At 40.9% G+C, this 27,374-nt stretch overlaps 1 protein-coding gene across 1 annotated transcript; it reads left to right on the top strand.

Annotated features, from left to right (window-relative positions):
- On the top strand, window positions 1–26,195 carry LOC120434554. Its single transcript, XM_039602813.1, has 8 exons — window positions 1–37; window positions 16,244–16,594; window positions 16,989–17,321; window positions 17,407–17,505; window positions 18,735–19,064; window positions 24,632–24,958; window positions 25,072–25,392; window positions 25,487–26,195. Exons 1-8 carry the CDS (start codon window positions 1–3, stop codon window positions 25,576–25,578), a joined length of 1,890 nt encoding a protein of 629 aa, XP_039458747.1. The 3' UTR covers window positions 25,579–26,195.
- The last annotated feature ends 1,179 nt before the right edge of the window (window positions 26,196–27,374 follow it).

The following is a 27,374-nucleotide window of genomic DNA, read 5'->3' as shown; positions in this document are numbered from 1 at the left end:
ATGAAGATGTTTGTGGTGTTTGTGATCCTCCTGCACGGTAAGTACACCTTCCTCTCTCTGCTCTCATCATCATCTCTCTCTCTTTAATGTGTTGAAGTGCAGCAGGAGGAGATTTCCATCAAACACTGGATTCGGATTCAGATCAAATAATACGACTGCTGGAAGTTTCAATAACTACATACTTCATCAAAAATGTTCATAGTTTACCATGCTTCAGTTTAGCTCTTTGTTCATCAAGTTTAGTTCTCTCACATGTTTGGTCACAGTGTTGTACTGTGCAGTTTCAACAGGAGCTATTTTCTTCAATACCACTGCTTCAGCTGTTTTTACTTCAATTTCTCTTTAACTCTTCACAAATTAGCTTTAATTAGCTTCGTGAGTCATTTCTAGTCTGCCTACATCAGTGTAGAAACATTTATACATATGCAAAATAAACTGTGCCCATTAAGATTCAACTGGTTCAGACTTAAAACTGAACCTTTATTACAGTCTTTGTACACATTGGCAGCTGGAGACCTGATGGTTCAACACTTGATCCTGTTATAGCTCCTTAAAGTGTGAAATGTAAATTGTCAGTGGACATCTGTGTGTTCACCATGTAATGAAGAGATTTATGCCAGGTCTGAGTGGACCTGAGAGGCAGGATTAGAGGGTTAATGAGGTCCTGTCAGGTTTAACTCTGAGTTCACAATAATATGAAGTGATCCACTTCTTACCAGGTTCAGGACTAGAGATAAAAGTTATCTGGAAAACAGTGATTCTCCATCAACCTGCAAACAGCGAGAGCCTCTATGGTTTTTATATAGAGTCCACACTGAAAAATTAAAGATTATTTATTTTTTATATGGAATATAGATTCTAAATAACAGCGTAATCCGTCCTCGTATTGATTTATTTTACATAAAATCAGCTTCATTATTATTTTTCATCGCTTTTGTTACTCATTTGCTGTTGAAGGATTTAACTCTGCTGGGTCAGAGAGCGCGGTACCAGCTGCAGTCACAGTCGGGCATCCCTCTGTGAGCTGTGATACTGACATCTGTTAACTCTGACACTGCGTCTGAATACACGATCACATAAACAGACATTCATGATGTTAGTTTTATTATTTGTAGACCAACGTTTTTGAGATAGTCGCACATACATGCATTTTTCTGAATAATAACTTCAACCAATCAAACTAACAGTTATTAATGTCCCTTATTGGTCCAAACAAAGTTACAGCAACATTTTTACAGATTAAACTAAAATGATTCTCCTTTATTGAAGTTTACCTGCAAACATCAATAATCTAAACTCATTGCTGCCACTAATTTATTCACACATGTAATAGTCTGTACAACTGATGCTGTTACACTGTGTTTGTTGTCCTCTCAGTCCCCCAGCTGGAGGTGGATTCAGGAGCGGAGTCTTTCCAGCTGCCCTGCAAAACTACAATAAACCTGCAAGAAGTTGCTAAAGTGGAGTGGAAGACCAGATTCAACAGGAAGGTCCACGTGTATGAGAACAGATCTGACCAGCTTCAAGATCAGGACCACCGTTACAGAGATCGAACACAGATAAATGAAGACCTGCTGAGAACTGGAGACTTCAGTCTGACCCTGAAGTACCCCACAGACTGGGACACAGACACCTACACCTGCACCGCCTACAGCAGGGAGGGAAACATCCTGCTGATGAAACAAGTTGAGCTGAAAGTCAAAGGTCAGTGCTGTTTTGTGTGTGTGAGCTGCAGACGCCATTGAAACTTCAGAAAGTGTAATAACTCCAACTGTACATATCTTGTCCATTTAACACATTTATTGCTCGCCATTGGTTGTATTCATAGTTTAACAGTTCCTCTTATTATTCAATATCATTGAACATTGATCACAACAACATAGTGGTCACAGACCTTTAGGTCCAACTGACCAACAACACCTGAGACTAATTAAATGGGCCTACCTTAAAAACTGCGCCAAAAAGACATATCATAGTGTAAAAACAGAGGCACACAAACATAAATGGCTCCTAAAGCCCGACGCCTTATTGTAAAAGCCACAAGACTCGACAATTATAAAGAAAATAAGAAACTACTAATAAAGTCTATTTTAGACACACAAAACCAAACCAAAGCCCTCTGCAGAAGAATCTTTCAAAACAATGATATCTCCAGGTTTTAGATTTTGATCTGCTTCTGTCCTTCAGCTTTCTCTACAACTCTGAAAACCTGCTGCTGCTTCAGCTCATGTTGTGTTTTTTGTCCTCTCAGTCTACCATAAGGAGTTAGAGGAGGGGGAGGAGTCTGTCCAGCTGCCCTTCAAAACCTCAGAAAACCTGCCTGCAGATGCTGAAGTGGTGTGGAGGGACAGCAATGACAGGAAGGTCCACGTGTATCAGAACGGCTCTGATCAGCCTGGAGAACAGCACCTGCTTTACAAAGACCGAACGGAGATGAATGAAGACCCGCTGAGAACCGGAGACCTCAGTCTGACCCTGAAATACCCCACAGATGGAGACAAAGGAGGATACAGCTGTAGAGTCTACGGGGAGATCCAGAGATACAAAAGAGTGCTGCTCAGAGTCAAAGGTTTGTGTGGTTTCCATGTGGGGTGCGAGGCAAATACTGATGTAATTATAGCAAAAGGGATGTTGTAGTTCTCTGTAGTTGATAGGCTCTATAAGAGGAATATCTGAAGAACATAAATACATGTTGCCACAGCACAGGATGGATTTCACTTCAGTATATGAAGTGAAATCCACGTCATCATTAACTGTGAAGAACAGTTTGCTCTAAACTGGAACAAATTACAGAGAAATGGACCAACAGTGAAGTCCAAGCTTTGTTAGAGATCCAGGCCTGCACACACACACAGTGTAAACACAGTGAAACTACAGAGTACTGTGAGGAGGTACAAAAGCTCCTCCTTCTGTTCAACTCAGAAACCCACTGCTGCTGCTGTCTGTACAACTCATCTTTTGTTTGTTGTCCTCTCAGACTGTCAGGTGGAGGTGGATAAGGGTAAGGAGCCTGTCCAGCTGCCATTTAAAACAACAGAAAACCTACCTGAATATACCAAGGTGCAGTGGAAGGTCAGTGGTGATAGGATGGTCCATGTGTATGAGAAGGGCTCTGACCAGCCTCACAAACAGCACCAGGATTATAAAAAACGAACAAAGATGAATGAAGACCCGCTGAAAACTGGAGACCTCAGTCTGACCCTGAAACAGCCCACAGAGAGAGACAGTGGAGAATACAGATGTGAAGTCGACGGGGAGGTCAAGAGAAACAAAACAGTGCTCCTCAAAGTCAAAGGTTTGCTTGTGTCTCTGTGTGTTTACATGTTTTGACATCTTTGTGAGGACACAAACCTGGCATGCTACAATACTTGTGGGGACAAAATGCCCATTTCGATGAGCTCAAAGGCATTTTTGAGTCTCAAATTGTGGTTTAAGTGTCAGTGTAGCTGCAATCTTCAGTCCTTCATTTCCGCTTCCACAGGACATAAAGTTTCTGACTCGTGCTTTTCTAACATAGTTTGTATGCCGCTGAAACTGAAAACTGCAAAACAAATATCTCCAGTTGGAGTCCAGTTTGTATTTTCCTGATATTAAACCAAAAACAACTATAAACAGCAACGGTTAGAAAACTCTTGCTCCTGATTACTTGCCTAACCTTTCATCAACTCGTGGCAGCTCAATACGACCACTTTTACGACACCTACCAACACTTTACATCCACACAATAGATGAACAAATCAGAACAAATTTACAGAGCATAATATATCAGATTACAACATAAAATAACCAAGATTAAAATTAGAAACGGTGGTTAGGTTTAGGATTAGGACTTCATTTTTGATGTTTAGGGTAAGCAGCTAGAGAAAGCATTACGTCAATGACATGTCCCCACAAGGATGTAAATACATACAAACGTGTGTGTGTGTGTGTGTCTGACTGTCTTGTGTCTCCTCTGCAGGGGGAGTTCAGGATCAAACAGGACAACCAGAAGCAGCTCCACTGATCTCTCCTCTGATGGCTGATCAATCAGTTTGATCTGTGTGTTCTTTGATTATTGATCAGTGATGTCAGAGTGGAGTCAGTGTGATGTTGTTGTTGTGTGTTTGAGACTTTTAGTGTCCATGAAGGTCTCTGCTGCCGTAGATCCTCTGAACTGTGACAGAGGTCTCACTCTGGAGGAAACTCTCAGCACTTTCCAGCAGCTCCTCCATCATGGAGGACGTTCCCTCACTGTAACAGGTGGAGGAGAGAGGAGAGGAAGCACAGGTGGATCCTCTGAGGAAGACATTATTCTGTTAAATGAGAGGAAACACAACAATATGATTGCGTCGTCTGAGTCCAATCAGATCTGTTTTCATGTGTACCTCAGTGTGATTGTTTATGTTTATCTTTTGTATATTGTACAGAGTCATGTGATCTGCCCCAGAATGGCAAATGTAAATAACTTTATTATAATCAGGCAGGTGTAGTTATCTTATATTTATATTAATGCCCTTTAACGTGCTGTCCCTGTTCAGTGAACAGAATAAAAATACCGTCTTTGATCTTCTGTGGTTCTTCTTCTGTGGTGTTTCTAATGGAGCAGCTGCTCCTGATGTTTGAGGATGAGACCAGGGTTCCTACAGCTTCAGGTCAGAGAGACTGAAGCTCTCCAAGAGCTTTCTAATTGGAGTATTTAAATTTCAGGAACAGGGCCATTCCTCCAATCAAGCATCTTGCAGTTCCTTTCTATATATAATCCCCCAGTTCTACAAGCTGGTCATTCTCATTTTCATGCCCCATCCACCCTTCCTTCTTTCACTTCTTTAACTTTCTACCTTACAATTAGTAATTGGGAATCTTCAGAGGCGAGGCCTTCCCCAATCCACAGCTCACTTCATGTTTAAGCCATTCACCTTGATGGATTAAAATAATATCAAACCTAAAATGACGACGTGGGCCCACTGAGTGAAAGTTCTTATCTGGCCAGCTTCAGTAAGAAATACAGATAATTTAAACAAACGTTATTAACCCGATCAAAACAGGGAATGTACTTAATGACTTCATATATACTTTCATGTAGACTGAATTCAGTTTTTACATTTTTTTAAACTCTCAGAGTATCAGAGCCCACCACAGCTAAACAATCAGTCTCACACATCTAAACTCAAATTTACTAGATAAACAAATTTCAAATTTCTCATCTACTGACATGCTTTTCTTATAATTCGGCAGGTTGTTCCAAAAATTAGACTAATTACATATTTTTCATTAATATTTAAAATCCTGGCCTGTACCTGTTGGTTAGATCTGCTTTAAGTAATGTAAGTTTTTCAGATTTAGTTTAAATGTGATACAGCCATTTAAAAAGTAAGGAAAGTTCAGGCACATAGAGCCAAAATAAAAATCATCATCGCTCTTTACATCTGATTTTTATAAGGTCACTGTGAGTAGGAGAGCTGTATGTTTTCCTGTGACTGACAGTCATGCAGTATATATACCAGCAGTACTAAGATTAGAAACAATTACCAGATGTCTCCAGCAGGGGGAGCGTGGAGCTGTTAAACTACTACATAGTTTCTTCTCTTCAGTCGTTACACATGAGCTGAGGAACATTTGTGTCTGAGCAGCTTTCACAGTAAACATGCATGTTTATGGTAACTAACATGTATCTGTGCTCACATGTTATAACAAAGGTAAACACTCCCACAGATTTATTTACTGTACATCCTCACAGTGTTACTGGAGCCAGGTTGGATACCACATTTATTATATTTGTGGGGACAAGTACAAGAATTTACTCAATTTATCTGAATTTCGAAGAAGAAGATTAGAGGTCATCCAACTCTTTAAGTCTCTAATACAGTAATTTAACTAGTTTGCGTGTATTATTTGACTTCTTTTTTTCATTTTATTTTAACAGGGCAAAACCTATACAGGACATGACACACAACAAGAACAAGCTGAAACAGACGGGGCAAAAGACAGACAGTGAGTGGGGTGCTGGGATGTAAGTCAGGTCAAATGAGATGGGATCCTAGATGTATGTCATTTATTATTTAATGATTTAATTTTAAACAAAAATAAAACATCTAAATCAATATTCATGAATTTCAGAAAAGCAGAATTAAACTTTCAATAAAAACCTCATTTCAAAAACCATTTTTGCGTTCTACATTCAAAAATTGATTTTCAAAAATGTTTTTAAAAAACAATTTTTTTTAAAAAAAGGCCCAAATCTAGACTCCAAATGCTAAATATAAACTCAAAAACCTCAGCTTTATTCCTGACACAATCAAACAGAAAACTAAACTGTGGAACACTAGAAACAATATGACAGTGTGACACGACACAGAGCAAAGAAAACACAGGGTTTAAATACACACAAGAGTAATCAGGGAATGGGAGACAGGAGGGAAACGCAGCTAATGAGACAAGGGAAGCAAAACCAGACACGCTGCACACAGGACAGGGACTATACAAATAAAACCTGAAACAATTCACAAGGACAAGTACTTGAGGCTGAGAAACAGACTGAAGGAATGTTACACATGGTACACAGGGAAATTACAGTAACCCAAACTGGAAGCAAGAACATATAACATTCAGAAAACCAAAACCATGAATGACCAATAAGCGAACACAAAACACTGGGTCAGACCTACGACCATGACAGTCCCAAAGCAATGCAAATTAACCACATGCTGCTTGATGTAAGACGCTCTGATTGGTTGGACAGACACAGGCTGGCTGCCTGGATCTTTCTACACTGCTGTTTGTGCTCATAGCTTTCCCGTTCAGCCTCGGGATTTACACTCTGACCAGCACGGATATGTGAAGACTGAAGCTGGAGCGGTCCCCCCACAACTGATGGAAGACTGATGAATGTCTTACGCCCCAGCAGTACAAGCTATCTACCATTTTTAGTAAGCTAATGTGCTCTTCGCAAATAAAACTTAAAACAGCTCAGACTATTAGAACTAAGGCTGGGTTTGAAAAATTGATTTCAGTTTGAATAGTTATATCGATTGTTTAAATCCTGAATCGATTTTTAAATATAAACCTGTTTTGCCAGAAACACCAGAATCTTAGGTTAAAGCTGACGAAACAATTTCAACAACCACCAAACAGGAAAAACACCAACAGGATTAAAGAGCAGGTAAACAGAAAAGGATCACAAAACGCTCAGCTGTGTCTCTAATCAAACCTGCATGACTTTGCTCTGCTTCACATCAACAGCATCAGGTAATGTTCACGGTTTTCTTCTGTTTTAGTTCTGCAGAATATTTTTGAGGTTATCTGCTGTAAAAAGTCAGTCCAGGGCATTTTCCTTCATGTTTTTCTGTGTTTTATCCTCAGCTACTTTGACACAAAGGCATCTGCTGTAATGTTTACACCTCTGATGAAGTCTCACAAGTGTCAGCTTTGTTTTTATACACAGATATAAGATATAGATTTCTCAATCTAAACAGTGAATGCATTTAAAGCAGGAACTGCACACCTAGCCATCAAAAGTTTGGTAAAGTAGCATGAGTACTGTGAAGTTTTACCTGAGACCATGAATCATGTTTGATGATATTACACTCTGACACTTAAGTTTGATCAAATGTGGCAACTTTGTATTGTGCTGTAAGATAAACCCACTGTCTTCATGAGCACACCTTTTTAAAAACACATCCTGTTCAAAGGTGATTTCTACACGGTCAAACTAATAGGAGAAATAAAAATACAAACACCAAATGAGTTTGGATGTTAGGAGATCTGTAATTGGTTATGAGATCAAACACTGATGAAAGGGGTCAGTTTCACTTCTATTGAAAGAGCCTTCACTTTCCCTCAGCTTTGGTGAGCATTTAAGCATTAAACTACTCTCCTTAAAAAGTCGATTGAATTTAACGGTTTTCAAACATTTCATCACTCATCTGTGAGACTGAAGAAGTCACTTGGATGAGGGATAAAACAATTTTCCAAGGAAACATCCAGTGGAGCTAACTTTTTGGGCAAATCCTTGCCTGTAAGTTATCCATCAAGAGATTTTTTTATGTATACATTGTTTTTCAGTTATTGTTCATCTTGTTTTTCTTATTATCTCCTATTTTCAGTCTTAGCAGCACCTCTCAGAGTAAACCACTGTAAACTTTCTGCCATTCATCAGACAACAACATCATTGAGCCACGTGGTATTCTTAGGAGATTAAGACCAAAAGTGACACAAAAATGAAGACACAAATTAAATGCCGAATTAAAATCTACACACATGTTTAGGAAGGCTTAAAAGCCAGTTTTCAGGTATTTATTTGTAAAGAATGTTTGGAATCATGTATGATTTTCGTTCCACTTCTCACGTGTACACCACTTTGTATTGGTCTTTCACCTGGAATTCCAATAACATTGATTCATGTTTGTGGCTGTAATGTGACAAAATGTGGGAAAGTTCAAGGGGGTCGAATACTTTTGCAAACCACTGTATTTCCCACACTTCCATCCAGCCTCAATGTGCACAGTACAGTCCAGAAATAGCAAACTATTATTAGTATCTTCCTTGGTAAACGTTGTTTCTATCCACTGAGTTGATGTGAGCAGTGAAACATTCTACTTCTTGGGTTTTGATTTTGATACAGATATCTCTGGAACACAAACTCAGGATTATCAGGACCCCACAGAGTGCGCTCATAGGTTGCTACTACTACTTGAAGTAAAGAGTTGGGTGTTTTGTTTTCTTTTAAAATTCTGTCATGGGGGTCGACAAATCCAATAACAACTGCTTTTCAGCTTATCTTTCATCCAGCCATGTTTCAAAAAATCCTTGGAGCACAACAAGTTATACTAGCCTGGGACTAGATTAAAATATAGATTAATTTTTGTCTGATTTGATAAATGACCGTTAAATTAATTCCCATGGATTATTGTGGTTAACCAATGAATACAGAATGTAGTTAAGGTAATTACTTTTTATGACTCAGAGGTTTCTTAAAGTGTGCGGAGAAATCACTGATTAAAATAAACATAAAGAAAAAGCTGTCAGGGTAGTTCAGCCTGTCACATATTGAAAGGTTTTAGTCTTAAGTTTTCAGCTGTGTTTGTTTACATTTCAGATTTAGTGCGTGCAGCCAGACATCATGGCAGGCTGCCAAAACTGACTCCTAAGAAAAGGGGAGACCGCTGTGTGCCCTCATAGTTTTACACCTGTTGATCCACTATCAGCCACACCTACAACCTTCTAATCCCTGTAGCTTTGTCAGCGGATCACTTCTTGTCCTGTGTTTGTATGAGCGCCATGCCTTCTTTCAGTGAAATTGTAAAGAGGGATTGAGACAGTGTGAGGGTTTGTGGAGTGCCACAGTGCTGTAATGAATACTGTAGTGGAAGAAGTTCTTTGTTCATGTTTTTTTGTTACTACAAATAATGAATAGAAGATGCAAACAAAGAGAGTGAGAGGGGTAGGAAAAGTTGAAGGTGGGGCTTTGTGTGTGTTAGGCTGAGGCTGCAGCAGTCACCTCCAACCAGAGCACTTGGGTGCGAAAACTACGACGTCCTCCTCTTCCCTCAGAAGTGATCTGTGGCCGGCAGGACTTCATTCCACAGATGTGCTTTAACAAAGTGTGAAGCTGTGACAGTGTGAGCAGTGTGAGAGTGTCAGTAGATGATCAGCAGAGGAAAGTGAGAGCTGCTGTGAGCTGATGTCCTGAAGGGCTTTTAAAGAGTCTCTGAGTTTGACAGGAACATGAAGATGTTTGTGGTGTTTGTGGTCCTCCTGCACAGTAAGTACACCTTCCTCTCTCTGCTCTTATCATCATCTCTCTCTCTTTAATGTGTTGAAGTGCAGCAGGAGGAGATTTCCATCAAACACTGGATTCTGATTCAGATCAAATAATACGACTGCTGGAAGTTTCATTAACTACATACTTCAGTTACAATTTCCATTTTGTATCATGTTTCTGTTTAGCTCTTTGTTCATTACATTTAGTCCTTTCACATGTTTAGTTACAGTGTTGTACTGTGCAGTTCAACAGAGTCTATTCTCTTTGATAGCACTGATTAAGCTCTTTTTACTTCAATGCCTTTTTAACTCTTCACACATTAGAATGAACCAGCTTTGTGAGTCATTTCTAATCTGCCTATGTTTGTGTAGAAATGTTTAAACATAAGCCGGATAAACTGTATGCGTGTACAGTGGTCCCTCGTTTATCGAGGAAGTTAAGTTCCAAAAATAACCCGCGATAAGTGAAATCCGCAAAGTAGACAACTTTATTTTTTACAATTACTATAGATGTTTTAAGCCTGTAAAACCCCTCACTATATGCTTTATAGACTTTTATCAAAGAGGCATGAACATTGCACCAAAAAAATCAGCGAAACAGCGAGGCCGCAAAAGATGAACCATGTTATAGCAGGGACCACTGTATAACATGGTTCATCTGGTTCGTCTGGTTTTCGCCCCTCCCATAGCACTGAAACAGCACTTATAAATATAACCAATGATCTTCTTATGGCAGCTGACTCCGGTTTACTTTCCATTCTTATTCTCCTCGATCTGAGCGCTGCCTTCGACACTATTTCTCACTCCATTCTTCTCAGTAGGCTAGCCTCCATCGGTCTCTCCCATACTCCACTAGCCTGGTTTAAATCATACCTGTCTGATCGCACTCAGTTCATTCAACTCAAATCCTTTACTTCTCAGTCCTTTCCTCTGACCACTGGCGTGCCCCAGGGATCTGTCCTGGGGCCCCTTCTTTTCATTATCTACCTTCTACCACTTGGACACATTCTCCGTAAATACAATATCCATTTTCACTGTTATGCCGATGACACCCAGCTTTATCTGTCCACTAAACCTGATTCTGCTCTTCCCCCATCCTCCCTCACCTTCTGCTTAGCTGAACTAAATTCATGGTTCTCTTCTAATTTTCTCAAACTCAATAGTAATAAATCCGAGCTCCTCTTAGTAGGCACTAAATCAACATTATCCAGAACCAACAGTTTCTCTATTACTATCAATAACTCCATCTCCATTTCTTCCTCTGTGAAAAGTTTGGGTGTCATCCTCGACAGTACTCTATCTTTCAATTCACAAATTAAAAATGTCACTCGGTCTGCATATTTTCAATTGCGCAACATTAATCGTCTCCGTCCTTTTCTCACCCCACATGCCACTGCCATTCATGTCCACAGCCTTGTTACTTCCCGGATTGATTATTGTAATTCACTTCTTTTTGGTCTTACTCAAAAATCCATCCACAAGCTTCAACGCATCCAGAATTCTGCTGCCCGTATCATCACCAGGACCCCTTCTATCCACCACATCACTCCTGTTCTGCAGCAGCTTCATTGGCTCCCGGTCAAATATCGTATCAATTTCAAAATACTCTTGTACACATTTAAAGCTATTCATCATCTCTCTCCTCCATATCTCTCTGATCTGGTTAACATCACCGCCCATCTCGTTGTCTCAGATCTTCTTCTTCCTTTCACTCTCCGTCCCCTCCCCGTCTTGTCACCATGGGGAGCAGGGCTTTCAGCTGCTCTGCTCCTCGACTCTGGAATTCCCTACCTCCTGATTTAAGAAATATCTCTACCTTCTCTCTTTTAAGTCCCAACTCAAAACCCACTTGTTCAAAATAGCTTATCCCACATAACCTCTCCATTCGACTATTTTAAATTTGTTTATGTCTTATGCTTTTATGATTGTGTAAACTCCTTGCTTTTATCTTGCTTTCTACTCTACTGTGTACAGTGACCTTGAGTGTTTTGAAAGGCGCTTTCAAATAAAATGTATCATTATTACTATTATTATTATTATTATTAGAATCAATAAGGCACTGATAAGAATCATCTGGAGCAGACGTAAAATTAAACCTTTATTACAGTCTCTGTGCACATGGGCAGCAAGTGTGGATCCTGTTATACTTCTAAAATTTTAACTGTAAATTCTCTGTGGACATCCGTGTGTTCACCATGTGATGAAGAGATTTATATCAGATCTGAGTGGACCTGAGAGGCAGGTATGTATACGCAGATATAGACATGCACAATCGCACATGCGTACCAGTATATCTGTATGTGGTGATGTAATCATTTAATTCAGACTCCATGATTACAAAACGGAAGGAGAGGTTTTGATGGGATTCTTGAAAATGTAAAGAGTGAAAACGAAGGGAGCGAAAGAAGAAAAATGCCCACAGAAGTCTTATGGGTAGCTAGAGGTGGCATGGTAAAGTAAATTGATTTTAGTTTGGTTTATGTAGAGCACCCGGTGACTACTCTCAATTTTTATCTTTAGTATTTTTCTTGATCCAGTGAGCCCTGAGTTGTTCCGAGCCCTTATCGGAGCAGACCAGTCCAGAGCATGACTGCCATGAAAAAAAAACAGCCCCCGGACCCTGGGGAAGGGGCTTCTTTTTATGACTTCCAACTAGATTAGTATGAATTTAGTGTTGTAAGCAGAGCTTAGTGATGTGAGAACCTCTTGGGATTGACCACTCACACAGACTGAGATATCCCAAAATACTACTTGGAGCTAAAAAACAAATATATATATAAATAAATAAAATAATAATAATAATATTTCCTACCCGTCTCACTCTCTTTGTTTGCATCTTCTATTCATTATTTTAATAGTATGTGTGTATACATATATATATGGTAGTTGGTTCCATCCAACTACCAACCACCTCAGTAGCACATGGAAACTCCTGTCAGGCATCATAGCGGCTAAGATGAACAGGCACACGACTCAATTCATGAGTGTCGCACAGAAAGGAATTGGTAAGAATACCAGAGGAGCAAAACACCAGTTACTGGTAGACCGAGCAGTCAGCCAAGACTGCAAGACCAGGCTGACCAACCTGTGCACTGCCTGGATTGACTATAGGAAGGTCTACACATGCCCCACACATGGATCCTGGAAATCAACACAAAATCAACGGGATCCTAAGAGCCTTCATCAGGAACTCAATGGGGATGTGGCACACAACACTAGAGGCCAACTTCAAGCCCATAGCACAAGTCACCATCAAGTGAGGGATCTACCAAGGAGATGCTCTGTCCCCACTGCTGTTCTGCATAGGCCTGAACCCCCTCAATGCGATCATTGACATGACTGGCTGTAGAGTATGTTTAGTCTTCGGTTTGTTCAGCTATCTGTGTTTGTTTTACGTTTCAGATATAATGTGTGCAGTCAGACATCATGGCAGACTGCCAAAGATGACTTCTTAGAAAAGGGGAGACCACTGTGTGTCCTCATAGTTTTACACCTGTTGGTCAACTTTCTGTCAGCCTCACCTAGAACCTTCAAATCCCTGTAGTTCTGTCAGCTGATCACGCCCTGTCCTGTGATTGGCTGAGCTTCAGGCCTTTTCTATGTATGGATTAGTTTGTATGAAAGGGTCAGTTTGTTTTACTGTTGTTTGTAGTTGTACTGTGACTGTTGGGAGGTTCAACTACATATTTCAGCTATACTTAATACCTCTGTAACCCTTTACACATTAGCTTTACCAACTGTATTAGCCATTTCTAACCGACATACGTTTGTGTCGAAAAGTTTAAACATATGCAGCATAAAGTGTTTGTGTGTATTAGAAACAATAAGGCTCTGATAAGCAGTTTTGGGCAAGTTATTTAAAAAAAACAATTAGTGAACTAGTTACTTCTTCAAAAACGTAACTGAGCTAGTAACTGAGTTACAATATTAAAAAATAAGTAATAAGTAAGTACTAGGAAAAGTAACTACTGTGTTACTTTAAAACAATGTTTAACCCTATGGCGTATAGGGCATAATTGGCCGTTTTTGACTACTTTTGATTTTACCTCTACATTTCATCTTTTAAAACTTGAAACACTTAAAAACTGTTGTCTTGTTTGGTATTATTCTTATCAGCACAACCTTTATGGCACAGACACGCAGCTCTCGCTCTCACTCGTCTGTACTGAGTTTCAGAAGCAATACAACCAGAACAATATTCGTATGCATGCACTCAGTCTCAGGACAACTGTTTCTAAACTATGTCACCCTTATACGCTGCATTAGCTGATGAGAATAGTTTAGGCAACATGAACTGTAACATTAGACAAAAACATCTTTCTAACTTGCAGATGTTAGCGGACACATTCACTAACTTTCCACAGTAACTAAATTATACTTACAGTACTGTATGTTGTTCAGTAGTTAACCTATACAGACAGGAACGGAAAAATCATGACACAATATGGCGGAGTACCAGCGAAAGCTAGCATACACAGCAAAAGAGTTTAACTGGAAAATAGTGCACAATTCACCTCTTTTGTTACAATGAACAATGATAATGGGCTAATAATCAACAGTAACACATGCTGCCGCATTTATACAGTTCTGTGCATGGCAGCTACCTTGAACAGGGGAAATGGTGAGGAGAGGTGAAAGAACGGCACAGACACGCAGCTCTCACTCTCACTCGTCTGTACTGAGTGAAGGAGGAGACTCGCCAATCCACCTACTGGAGCCCTGAGGCATAACAAATGGATCGACGCACAACCAGCCCAGGCAAAACAATACTTATCTCCCTCTACAATCCCACTGCATATTCTATAGAGCAAACAGTCAAAACAACAAATAAAACAATGATAAAGGCATGACATGAAATATAAGGAACAGGGATGTACAACTCCAAAACTAATCAAATTTATGAACCACCACACAGCCAAGGCAGTTTATAAAATCAACAAAAACATTTCAAACAATTTACAGAACAATCAGGTGTTCTGCATCAAATTAGAAGTCACACAGATTAGTTGTGCCACTCCATGTAAGACAGAGAATCACATCACAGCCTGATACCTGCAGGCCTGACAGCAGGAGATGTATCGCTCCTGTTTTTTACTTGGATAGTGTTTACACTGTAATCTGCTTTTGGTGGCTTTTTGGCAGCAACTGTGACATTCAGCAGTCACCTTATTGTTCTGACACAAAAAACAAAACCATCCACTAAACTACACACTAACTACACTCCAAACATGCTACACGTCACAAATCTCTCAAATCTCAAAACTTTCTCTCTGTCTCGTTCTGTCACTCGATTGCTCGATCTCGCTTGCCGCTGTCACTCTTAAAACTTCCCCCTCTTCCTAAACAACCAAATGCCATCTAATTTTTGACTTCTAAACTCTAAGATGCATAACGATAGTATTCAAGAAAAAACACCATGTATATATTTTTTATCATAACTCTGGTTTTATGTGTTTATGTTATACGTTTGAAGTCCCCGCTTTTAACACAAAAATGGAGACTGGGTTGTCTTGGGCTGACATAGCATCTGGTTGCAATATCATCTTAAATTGGTCATGTGATTGGTTTACCATGACTATTTTATTCTTCCTCAGCCAATCAGCAGCACTTGTGCAACTGCTTCACCCCATTTATGTCATGTCTGAATGGACCTGAGAGGCTGGTACCAGAGACAGGATTAGAGGCTTAGTGAGGTTCAGTCAGGTTTAGCTCTAAGTTTAAGTGATATGAAGTGATCCACTTAACAGGGTCAGGACTAGAGGACAAAGTTTTCTGGAGCAGTGAGGCTCCATCAACCTGCAAACAGCCAGAGCCTCTATAGTTTTTAGATACAGTCTACGCTGAAATGGAAGATAAAAATATTTCTATTAAAAAATTGATTCTTACAGGCAAATATTCCTTGTTGCCTCTGTAACATGCATCGGAGCATCTATTGATTGTTGTAGTGAAGGACAGTCAGGTTGGTTTGAGCTGTTCTGATCGGAGTGTGACTGCTCATCTGTCTCGTCACACAAGCTGCACATCACGCTCAGTGAGGTTTCTTATAATTCTGCAAGTTCTGGGTTGTTGAAAAGAACCCAAGAAAACTGAAGCTGTTTTGTGTAGTCAGGCAGCACGGTGGTGTGTTGATTATCTCTGTTGACTCACAGCAAGAAGGTCCTGAGTTCAATTCCACTATCTGGCCTGGGCCTTTCTGTATGGAATTTACATGTTCTGTATTTACATGTATGGTTGTGTGGGTTCTCGTCAGGTACTCTGGCTTCCCACCGTCCAAAGACATGCAGTTAGTGGGGTTAAGTTAATTGGCAATTCTAAATTGCCGTAGGTGTGAATGGTTGTGTTGGCCCTGTGAAGCTGGTGACCTTTCCAGGGTGCGCCCTGTAGTAGCTGGAACAGGCTCTGGACAAGGATCAGAGAATGCTTTAAGTTAATGTTGGTTATTTTTTAACTCTGGGTCAAACCTACAACAGGAACTTGATTTGTGTTTGTGTTTCTGTCCCTCCAGTTTCCCAGCATGCTCTGGCTGTGGTGGTGGAGGTGAATGAGGGGGAAAGGTCTGTCCTGCTGTCATGTCTGTACTCAGATTCTATACTTGAGGACAATTCAACAGTGATGTGGACTCGCAGTGACCTCGATCCCATATCTGTGCACCAACGACGAGAAGGAGGAGATGATCTTACAGGACAAAACCAGCGTTACAGCACACGCACATCAATGAATCGTTACGCTTTGATCATTAAAGACTTCAGCCTCACTCTGAGGAAACCCACAAAGACTGACAGCGGCGACTACACCTGCTCCATCAGTGCTGGAGGAAAAGAACGGAGACTCAGAGACATCCAGCTGCAGGTCAAAGGTCAGTAACAAACCCAACACCTGCTGTAATTACAGGTCATATTCAGTACTGCAGGGAAAGGTTAAAGATTAAACGAAAGCAAAGTATTTCCCAAACGGTTCTGAAGGTCTTGATGAAACAAGCACAAACGTTTGTGGAAACAGCAAAACATGAGAAACAAAGCAGATAAAATGGGTTCTTAATGCTATAACTTCTGAAAGACACAAGCTCTGTTTCATGTAGGTTATACTGCCTGTGTGCAGATGTTTGTGTTTAGCTCAGAGAGGTTCAGCACACTCACGTCTGTACATATCTCATACATGCATTAAAATTTTATGCACAGCCCAACACAAAACTTTTAGCGGTATTTTGCTCCGGCTTCTACAGTTTATGTTTTGGTTTCTTGTCCTCTCAGACCAGCAGGTGGAGGTGAAGGTGAGGGAAGGGTCAGAGTCTGTCATCCTGCCGTGCAAAACAAAACCCGACCTGCCTGAGGACACCACAGTGGAGTGGACTCGCTCTGACCTCGGACTCATCACAGTCCATGAGTATTCTAACAGAAATAATGACCTCATGACTCAGGATGAAGTTTACAGAGACCGAACGATGATGAATGAAGACCTGCTGAGAACTGGAGACCTCAGTCTGACCCTGAAACACCCCAAAGTGAAAGACACGGGACGATACATCTGCACTATCTACAGGGACAAAGACATCCTGAGACAAAACGTCATGCTGCAGGTCAAAAGTAGGTGCTGGAGATAAAGGTCAAAGGTCAATATGGTAGACACAGGTCAGAGATTAGAAGTCATTTTTTTTATGTTTCCCCACAGAACCATTTCCATCCTGGGTCAAAGATCTTCTGGTTCTCCTGTTTGTCTTTGTGATTTTTGGGGGTCTTTTATATTATTTACGTCACTATTACATGTCAGGTAAGTGTCTTTCCTACTACACTACCCATAATACCAGTGGTTAACCCTTTAAGACCTACCATAGAACCAAGTCCGCCATAGTGATCTTTATAATTTTTACATGCTTTAGTGCCATTTTTGGGAGCATTTCAAGTTGCTATACATCAATACAACCGTTATAGCCCAAATTTTAATAATATGTATGCATTAAATCTATAATAACTACATAAATTCTGAAAAAGTGCAATAAACTACAAAAAAATGAAAGTCTTTTTTTTTTTTTACATATATTTCTAGTTAGAGAAATTTCAGAGGTTTATCCTTCAAAACTGTAAATACAAAAAAGTTGCACAAAATAGTTTCCAACAGGAAATTTATTTTGAGTGTCTTCATAGTTTTATTTTTGAGATACATCAATTTTTATATACTGCTGGAAAAACGAAAATAAATATTATAATCCAAATTTGCAAAAACAACAGCATGTGCATTAAAAATAAAATATTTCCAGCAGTGCAATTTGAGTTCTAAGCATCCCAGAAACTACTCAGAAAAGCATAAAGTAAAACATGGCCTTTAAAAACACCAGTGTAGGCTTATAAGACAGCGAAGGTAAAAAAAAAAACTACATTTTCCACAAAAATGACGTCACTTCCGGTTTCGGGCAGGTAATGGCAGACATGCAATAGTTTGCACTGACGTCTATTCCAACGTAGGAAGTGTTATGAACAGCTGATCGGATCGGCAAAGCGTGTTTCTGGAATATTATGTTTTTGTTGCTGCAAGTGCTTTTATGCAGTTTTTGCAAAGCTATATGTGGAAGGAAACCGTGACCTAGGACAAGCTGATGGCATAAGATGTAAGTACAACTCCTGCAATTTCATGTGCAAAAAAAATTATTGTGCTAGCTTACGTGGTTCCGGTTCTACAGGGATTTAAAAATATTTATGCAAAACGGAGCCTGCCTGCTCCGACCGGCTTTAAAGGGTTAACAGGTGTCCTCTGGTGGCTCTTTGACTGTGTTCAGAGCAGACACATGAGATCTTCATGGTCTCTGTGCTGATGTGTGTGAGACATGGCCGACTGTGGAGGCTCAGTCTGTCTGTTCTTCTGCTCTTCATCCAATATGTCTGCAGCACTTTACAGCACGCTGCAGACTAGTTACCAAATAACGAGGGGAAGGGGACAGGGAGGTCATGTGACCATCACAGCTGCTGCTGATGTCATCATGTTGTCCTTTGTTATCCTCTCAGATTACCAGGTGGAGGTGGATTCAGGGGTGGAGTCTGTAAAGCTGCCCTGCAAAACTATATTTAAATTCCTAAAACACACTAAAGTGGAGTGGAGGGACAGAAACAACAGGAAGGTCCACGTGTATCACAATGGCTCTGACCAGCCTGAAAAACAGCACCGGTTTTACAGAAACCGAACAGAGATGAAGAGGACATCTCTGCTGAAACCTGGAGACCTCAGTCTGACCCTGACATATCCCATGGATGATGACAACTCCACCTACACCTGCACCATCTACAGCAGGAAGGGAAACATACTGGCAAAGAAAAATGTGCAGCTCCATGTCAGAGGTCAGTGCTGCTGATACAGGTCAGAGGTCAGAACATAGTTTTGACCTTGTTTTTCCCTTAATACCACACAGTGCTCCTGTCTGTGGCGTAAATCGTGACAACCCCAACCCCAAATCTGTACAGGGGCTTCGCTCCCGTAACAAACTCTGTTCCAAATACCAGTGAGAAAACACATCAGTTAAACTGGCAAGCAACATACACACAAAGTTCTCACTAACAAACCCATCATGAACTCAACGATCCAGCACCGACTGAAGCTCAGCCAGTAGAGCTGGCTACATTTGATGAGCAACAGGTGTGTCTGGCTTCTCCTTGTCTTAATGACGCTTGAAAGCCAGCCTTCCTGATACACACACATACACACACACATCGAGACATACACAGGGAAACAAGGGACCTTGAGGAGCCGAGAAAAAACATACGACAGCAGAGTATCCTTATACAGACACACAGGCAGGGCGCATCATGAGGACCGCCAGCCCAGGATAAACCCCAAACCCAGAAATATCAACAAGTCCAAAACACAAGAGCCCTGGATCATCAGACCCAGACCCATGACAATGCTGCCATCAAATTGCTTCTCTTTGCTTTGACACTGTCTCCAACATGAATGGAAGCAGATGGTCTTTATATTAATGGAATCACTGACACAACAGATCACCCAAAAATTAATAATAAATCTGCTGGAACTGTCATACCCCAAAAAGTTGATCCTGTTCATCTGTATGTAGTGTTTTCAGTGGGAGAAACATTTCATCTCTCATCCAAGTGACTTCTTCAGTCTCAGCTGACTGCAGGTTTCCCCAATCTTATAAACAGTACATTTGCACTGAAACTAGCACCACTGAATGAACAATGGGCTGGGAGGTTGATCCTTGATCATTAGTATGCAAATTGTCATGACCATTGATCAACAACCACTGACCAAAACCCACTGGTCAAAGACCACTGATCAATGGCCATGAGTACCATTCACAGAGAGTTGGGGAATGGCTGCAATCACAGCATTGTAAGATGGTGAAAGATGTACCCTTAGGCCCCCTCCTCGATTCAGAGATGGTCTTTCCTTTTCACGTAAATGGCCTCCTTGACTCCGGCGCTCAAACCAGCGTTCCTCCCTGTCCAGGATGTGTACATCCTCATCATTGAAAGAGTGTCCACTGGCCTGTAGGTGTAAATAGACTGCAGAGTCCTGGCCTGATGAGGTCGCTCTTCTGTGTTGTGCCATCCGCTTCGCCAGAGGTTGTCCAGTTTCCCCGATGTATAAATCCTGGCAATCCTCCTGGCACAGCGTACACTATGTTACTCTGTTTGTGTCGGGGGACCCGATCCTTGGGGTGGACCAATTTTTGGCATGTTTTGGGGTTTAAAAGCCACAGAGACCCGGTGTTTAGATGCGTCTCAGCTGTTCCCATACTCCTGACACATATGGGATCACTACAGGCTTTCGCTTACGCAGCGGTTGTCCTCCATTCCTGGATCGGCTGGAGCTTTCTTTAGGTGCCTTCCCAGCTTTGACAAAAGTCCAGCTGGGATAACCACATTTACTCAGGGCCTTCTTGATGTGCTGTTCTTCTGCCTCCCTGGCCGCTGTGTCAGTGGGGATGGTGTTCGCTCTGTGTTGTAGCGTCCTGATGACACCAAGTTTGTGTGCCAGTGGATGATGACAGTCAAACCTTAGATACTGATCCGTATGTGTAGGTTTACAGTACACGTCAGCTTTTAGATGTCACTTGGTCAATACTGAGAGAGGTCCTGTTGCTGAGGTTGGGGTCATCCTGTAATCTCTTACTGACTCCCTCCAATGCTTCCGTGACTGGGATGCAGGTATAGAGAAATGTAACATCGTACGACACCATGGTTTAATCTACCTCCATAATGACATCTCTCACCTTCTCAACAAAATTCAAGGTGTTCTGGATGTGGTGTTCAGAGCTGCCTACCAGCGGGTTTAAGGATCAAAACCAGAAACTTTGAGAAGTTATAGGTGACCGAGTTGATCGTACAGACAATCGGTCTTAAAGGTGACCCTGTTTATCTATCTTTGGTAAACCATACAGTCCCCCCAGACAAGCTAGAGGAGGTGGCTGGGGAGGGAGGTCTGGGCTTCTCTGCTTAGGCTGCTGCCCCCGTGACCCGGCCCCGGATAACCGGGAGAAGATGGATGGATGGGAAACCATACAGACTTGGTGTAGATTCCCCTGGGAACAGCCTGTGGTATGAGGTCCGGTCAATAGCCTTGTCTTGTTCTAACTGCTTCAGACAGTCTATCACCCTCTTCCTGTAACCTCATCCTGGGTCTCGTTTCAGGGGCTCATAAGTATTTTTGTTACAGAGAAGTGACAAAATTTTCTCATGGTAGTCTTTCTGGTTTAGCAAAACTGTGCACCTACCCTTGTCTGCTGGAAGGATGATAATGTTGTGATTACTAAGTGATGTTGGATGCTGTTTCTGTGGCTGTGATCAGCTCCACTAGTGGGATTTTTCTCTGCGTCACAGCAAAACTCAACCCTTTAGCAAGGATATTTTTCTCTGTTTTGGGTGAGCTGTCTGTCAGACAAATTTTTCGCCTACTTGTCCACATCCTCAGTGTGGCATCCTTCTCCTAGCACTCTCCGTATTTTGCTCTGGTTTCCGACGTATAACAACTCAAACTTTCTTTGTTGCCTGGTTTTAGACATCTGAATTAGAAGCATTGGAAGTGTCTGTCGGATCCGCTCCTCTTCAGATTTTAGCACGTTGGTGGTAAAATTTGTTTGCCTCACTCATTCATTAAGCAGCTGGTGCTGTGCCTTCTGGAAGATTTTTGTTGCTCAGAAGCCCTTAACTGAAGAGCTCATTTGCAGACTTTGGGAGTAATCCTGTTTTGTCACAATCTGAGGCTGAATCTCAGGTGGTGGATCATACGTGCTGTTGTAGAGCAGGGCGACATGGCCAAAAATATTACGCATGATACATATTTGAAAATTTGAGATAATGATATAACTGACAATATAATTGATGCAAGACAAAATACAACTCCACAACTTTACTAGCGAAAAAACCCCCATCCATGTATTTTCACTTAAACAAGCAGCTGTTTTTTATGTGCATTAAAGCTATATAAAAATTTAACAGTGCAAATGCAAATTCCTTGCTGAAAGTTTAACCAAAAGGCATTTCCAGTAGAAATGGGCTGACATATCCTGAACATAACCATGTATAATATCCACTAAAGTTAAAAAGAGGTGCTTTGCAACATTAAACTGCAGTGTGCCAAATAAAAACTTCTACGTATTTTACGGACCATAAGGTGCACAGGATTATAAGACATATTAAGCGAAACAAAGCAGTCAGATAAATCAAACTTTATTCAACTCATTCTTCTTGCTTCCTCCAATTCTGTACCATTGATTCATTAATGCTGTATTCTAATCACAGCTGCTCTATTCCCATGTTGTTGCAGTATATTAGTGACTAACCTCGTATTGTGGATGGATTAGCTCAGTTTTTCTTCTGACTGAAGTTTTGGTCCGTTTACAGCATCCTGCCATGCCATTGCATTTGTCTCTAACCATCAGGAACCTTCACGTTAACTTTTAACGAGTGGAAAAGTGTTCGTGTTCATCCTCCAGCTGTTTATGTTATGCTAACATAGCTGTGTCACTAGTGATCACGTAGCACATCATTGTATACCAGCTAGCCCAACTTCAGTAACCTTACAAACGTCACTGCTGTTTAGTTTCCTGTGTTCATTTATGTTGGAAGTGATAGCAGAGCTGAATGTTTGAATTTGTTTCAGAAATCTGTCAGAACATGCTATGTCATGCTTAGGTAACTAGCTAAACTAGCGAGCTAACTTCCTGCTAACTTCTAACTCCGTTAAATGTAATCAGTTTTCATGGATGCCTGGATGTTAAACTTCATAGTTACACCTGGTAAAGCAGCAATGCTGATCGTTTTATTAAAGATGAAAGAATTTAAACAGTTTTTAACTCTCAGTGACGCTGCAGTGTTCGTTTGACTTCGAGACCTGAAAAGGACAGAGTTTAGGACCCAGATTACTCCCAAATTTACGAGCACCTTAGTCGGACAAATACGGCAATAACGACAGCCCGCTTGCATGTTCTACAAAAAAAAAAAGTGCTTATGTGGGTATCTACAGACAAACACCAAACCAGTTCCACACCACTGAAGTGGCACCATTTTTACGAACCAGTTCTGGTTGATCTTTTTCATTCAACAATCCGCTTTCTCCCTGCTCATTCTCCGTTGCCGCCATGCTTTTTCGGCCACGTGCGTATGAAAACAAAGACGCTGCGCATGCGCGTTTAACCCACGTTCTATCGCGATATTTCAATTTCTTATCATTGCCAAACATTGTACCGGTATTACCATGAACAGTATAATATGGCCCAGCCCTATTTGAAATAGCACATTTCTCCCACTGAAAATGCTAAATCCAGATGAACAGAGTCAACATTTTGGGATTTACTTACCTGGATGATTGAGCATGCATCAAGATGGAACTGTCATGGCTACTTCATGGACTCAAGCACAGGCACAGTTCTTTGCAAACAAAAGAAGAGGTTTTATTAACAACGGGGAACACCTTAGTGTTATATATATATATGCAGAGTGAGTTGGAAGGGGGGTACAGGGCTCCAGGGAGAGGAGGTAAACCACACACACACTTCCTGTTCAGCACAGTCACAGCTCCACCACAGACACTCAATCCTCTTCAGCCGCACTTGCTCCAAAACTCCACTCATCCCGCCACAAATAGGCAGGGTCCGTAATCTGGTCCAGGAGGGGGTTATCTTCACACAGAATACAATGGTTAGTGTTAGAGTTGTGACTTTGCCGTTTGGGCAAAGTCACATGACCAGTGCTAATATGGTTGTCACTGTCCAGAAAGAGCTAGATGATTAGAAGCTTTATTTTCATCTTTAGAAATGCAGTGCGTGGGCCAGGAGCAAGAGCCGGTAACGACCTCCACCCAGGAAGAGAAGAGCGAGGGAGAGGCAGAGAGGAAGAGAAAAACCAAAACATAACCTGTAGCCAGCGTGGGCCATCCAGAGAGACGCAGGAACCATAACAAGAACAGATGTCTTTACTGATAAATTGTATTGATTAGTCTGTATTTCTTTCAGCTGAGCTCCGTTTCTGAAAGAAGAACTCGTCCATGTCACTTCTTTATGACACATCTGGCATGCAGAGAATCATGTTCATTTAGATTTTGCTGACATTTAAAATTCAGTTTTGCTTTTATTTTGAAACGTTTTTATTTTATTTCAATATTTTTTTTAGTCTGAATAAATCAAACTTGCTTGATAGGACAGCTCTCAGGCAACAAGATAGCATATAAATCTTTGACTCTGAAATAAAACAGCAGAGTTCTTTAAGACAGAGCTCTGCTGCTGATTGGACAGAAACCAAATAACAGTTTCTGTTCAGAGCAATGGGACATGTTTCAAACTGGAACCAGTCAAACTTGATTTTATTGCAAAGATATAATTTTATCTAATCAAAAAATTCTCAGAGCTGCTTTTGCTGCACAGCTCATGTTGTGTTTTTACTCCTCTCAGTCCCCCAAGTGGAGGTGGATTCAGGGGAGGCTTCTGTCCTGCTGCCCTGCAAAACTACTATAAACCTACCTAAAGATGCTAAAGTGGAGTGGATGACCAAATTCAACAGGAAGGTCCACGTGTATAAGAACAGATCTGACCAGCTTGAAGATCAGGACAACCATTACAGAGACCGAACACTGATGAATAAAGACCTGCTGAAAACTGGAGACCTCAGTCTGACCCTGAAATACCCCACAGACTGGGACGCAGACATCTACACCTGCACCGTCTACAGCAGGGAGGGAAAAATAATCCTGATGAAACAAGTGGAGCTGAAAGTCAGAGGTCAGTGATGCTGCTGGGTGTGAGCTGCAGAAGAAGAAGAGATGATGAGATCTTCATGAATGCAAATCTTATTTTGTGCTTTAGACTGTTTATGAAATATGTTGTCCTCTCAGTCTGTCAGGTGGAGGTGGAGGAGGGGGCGGAGTCTGTAGAGCTACCTTTCAAAACCACAGAAGACCTGCCTGCAGATGCTAAAGTGGTGTGGTGGAGCAATGATGACAGGAAGGTCCACGTGTATAAGAACAGCTCTGATCAGCCTGGAGAACAGCACCAGGTTTACAGAGACCGAACAAAGATGAAGAGAAGATCTCTGCTGAAGCCTGGAGACCTCAGTCTGACCCTGGAACAGCCCACAGAGAGAGACAGCGGGAGGTACAGCTGTAGAGTCTACGGGGAGATCAAGAGATACAAAAGAGTGCTGCTCAGAGTCAAAGGTTTGTGTGTGTGTGCGTGTGTGTGTGCGTGCGTGCGTGCGTGTGTGTGTGTGTGTGTGTGTGTGTCTCTGACTGTCTTGTGTCTCCTCTGCAGGGAGAGTTCAGGTCCAGGATCAAACAGCGGACATCAGGAACAGAAGCAGCTCCATTGATCTGACTCCTCTGATGGCTGATCAATCAGTTTGATCTGTGCGTTTGTGCATTTTTCTACCTTAAATGTCCTGTATATTGACTGTTACCTGTAATGCCACTTTCTGACCAACAGCTGGGACTCTTACAAATACCAGATCTGATTTGACTGCAGTTATATCAGAGGAAATTTGGCCTCAGTCAGATGTGACTTGTGTCCAGTCACATCTGTCAGTGACGTGTAACACTGATCGCTAATGAATTGATACACGTTACGTATTAAGCAGAATATTGGGCAAGTATTAATCTGAAGATTTAAGAACTGCTACTGGAGCTGATGCTCAGTAATAAATAAATACACACAACACAAAATGCTTTTGCAGGTACCATGTATGTACAAAACCAAGGAAAAATAAGGGAAGAAAAGGAAAAATGTAAACAATCACTCTTTTCTTTTTTTTTTCTTGTTTTTTTCTCCGCCTGTCCTGTTTGGTTCTTTTGCCAGCAGAATTATTGTCTAAAGGCCAAAAAAGATGCCCATTGCATTTACTTTACCGGATGGACCATCCCAGCCTTGCCGTATTGGTCTATTTGATTCACCTTTGCTTTTATTGTTTATTTTATTGTATTTACACTTGCTGCACACGGGACAGACATGACTAGGGGAAAGAAAAGGGAGAAAGAAAGAGGGAAAGAAAAACATTTGAGAAGAGGAACGGTGATAAAGAGCAAAAAACAAAAACCAACAAAACAGACAAAAAATACATATATCAATCACCTGGATCACCTGAGAAAGAAAAAAGAGAAAACAAGCAAAAAAAGAGAGCAATATAATAAATAACATCATCGCGATGATCTATGTGAATATAATAGTAAATACTAAATATTGAATATTATTGTGCAGCACGTAAGATCAACAGCGCACAGTGTGCTTTGTTTTGACAGTGTGAGCAGTTGTCGGTAGACGTAAAGCCCATCTTGAACATCCGATGACCTGTATAGTGCATTCCATGTAGTATTTTGTATTGAATTAATTGAAGACTGGGATTTCTAATTAAATAAAAGGTTTTTAAGCATATCTGAGACCAGAAGTTTTGGTCTAAGTTAACTGATAAATCCGCTTCCCATTTTGCAATAGGAAGTGATATTGATTCATCTGTTTTAGAAAGCATTCTGTATATTTTGGAAAGTAATTTGGGGGTTTTAAGAGTAAGAAATTGTACCACACTTGATGGTGTTTGTAGTTCAGCTTGACCAGGTTTACATTTTTTTTTTTTACTATGGATTTAATTTGTTGATATTGTACAAATCTTTTCTTGTTGATCCCATATTGTGTAACTAGTCTGTCAAATGGAATAAATTCTGTTCCTTCTAATATATGTTCTAAGTGTTTGATTCCTTTGCAACTCCAATCTGGAAAGTTTATCATATTATTGTTTTGTAATATGTCAGGGTTGTTGCAGATAGGTGTACGTTTGCATGGGATTAATGAAAACTCCGTCAATATTAGAAACTCCCACCATGCTGTCAGAGCAAATAGTGAATTGCACCTTTATAAAATGCAGCTCAATTAAACTTAGCTCCAAGAATAATTTTCACCGATAATTCTGAGATAAGCTGCATGTTATTCTTGGATGCGCTTGTAGGACCAGCTTTAAAATAGCATGACAAAAATATTATACACATTAAAACCAAACAGTATCATCAACGTAGCCTGGACAACATTTGCTAGTTAGATGAAGTCAGCTATCTCATCGTAGCAAAAGAGAGGCACCACCTACCGTTCTTTATGCAACTTCAACTGTCGGACAAAGTTGGAAGTTGTTCCATCTCCGTCTGTGATTCTCTTCTTG

This window comes from Oreochromis aureus, linkage group 3, assembly GCF_013358895.1.
Source record: "Oreochromis aureus strain Israel breed Guangdong linkage group 3, ZZ_aureus, whole genome shotgun sequence".
NCBI lineage: Eukaryota > Metazoa > Chordata > Actinopteri > Cichliformes > Cichlidae > Oreochromis > Oreochromis aureus.
This window is presented reverse-complemented; position numbering and strand designations above follow the sequence as displayed.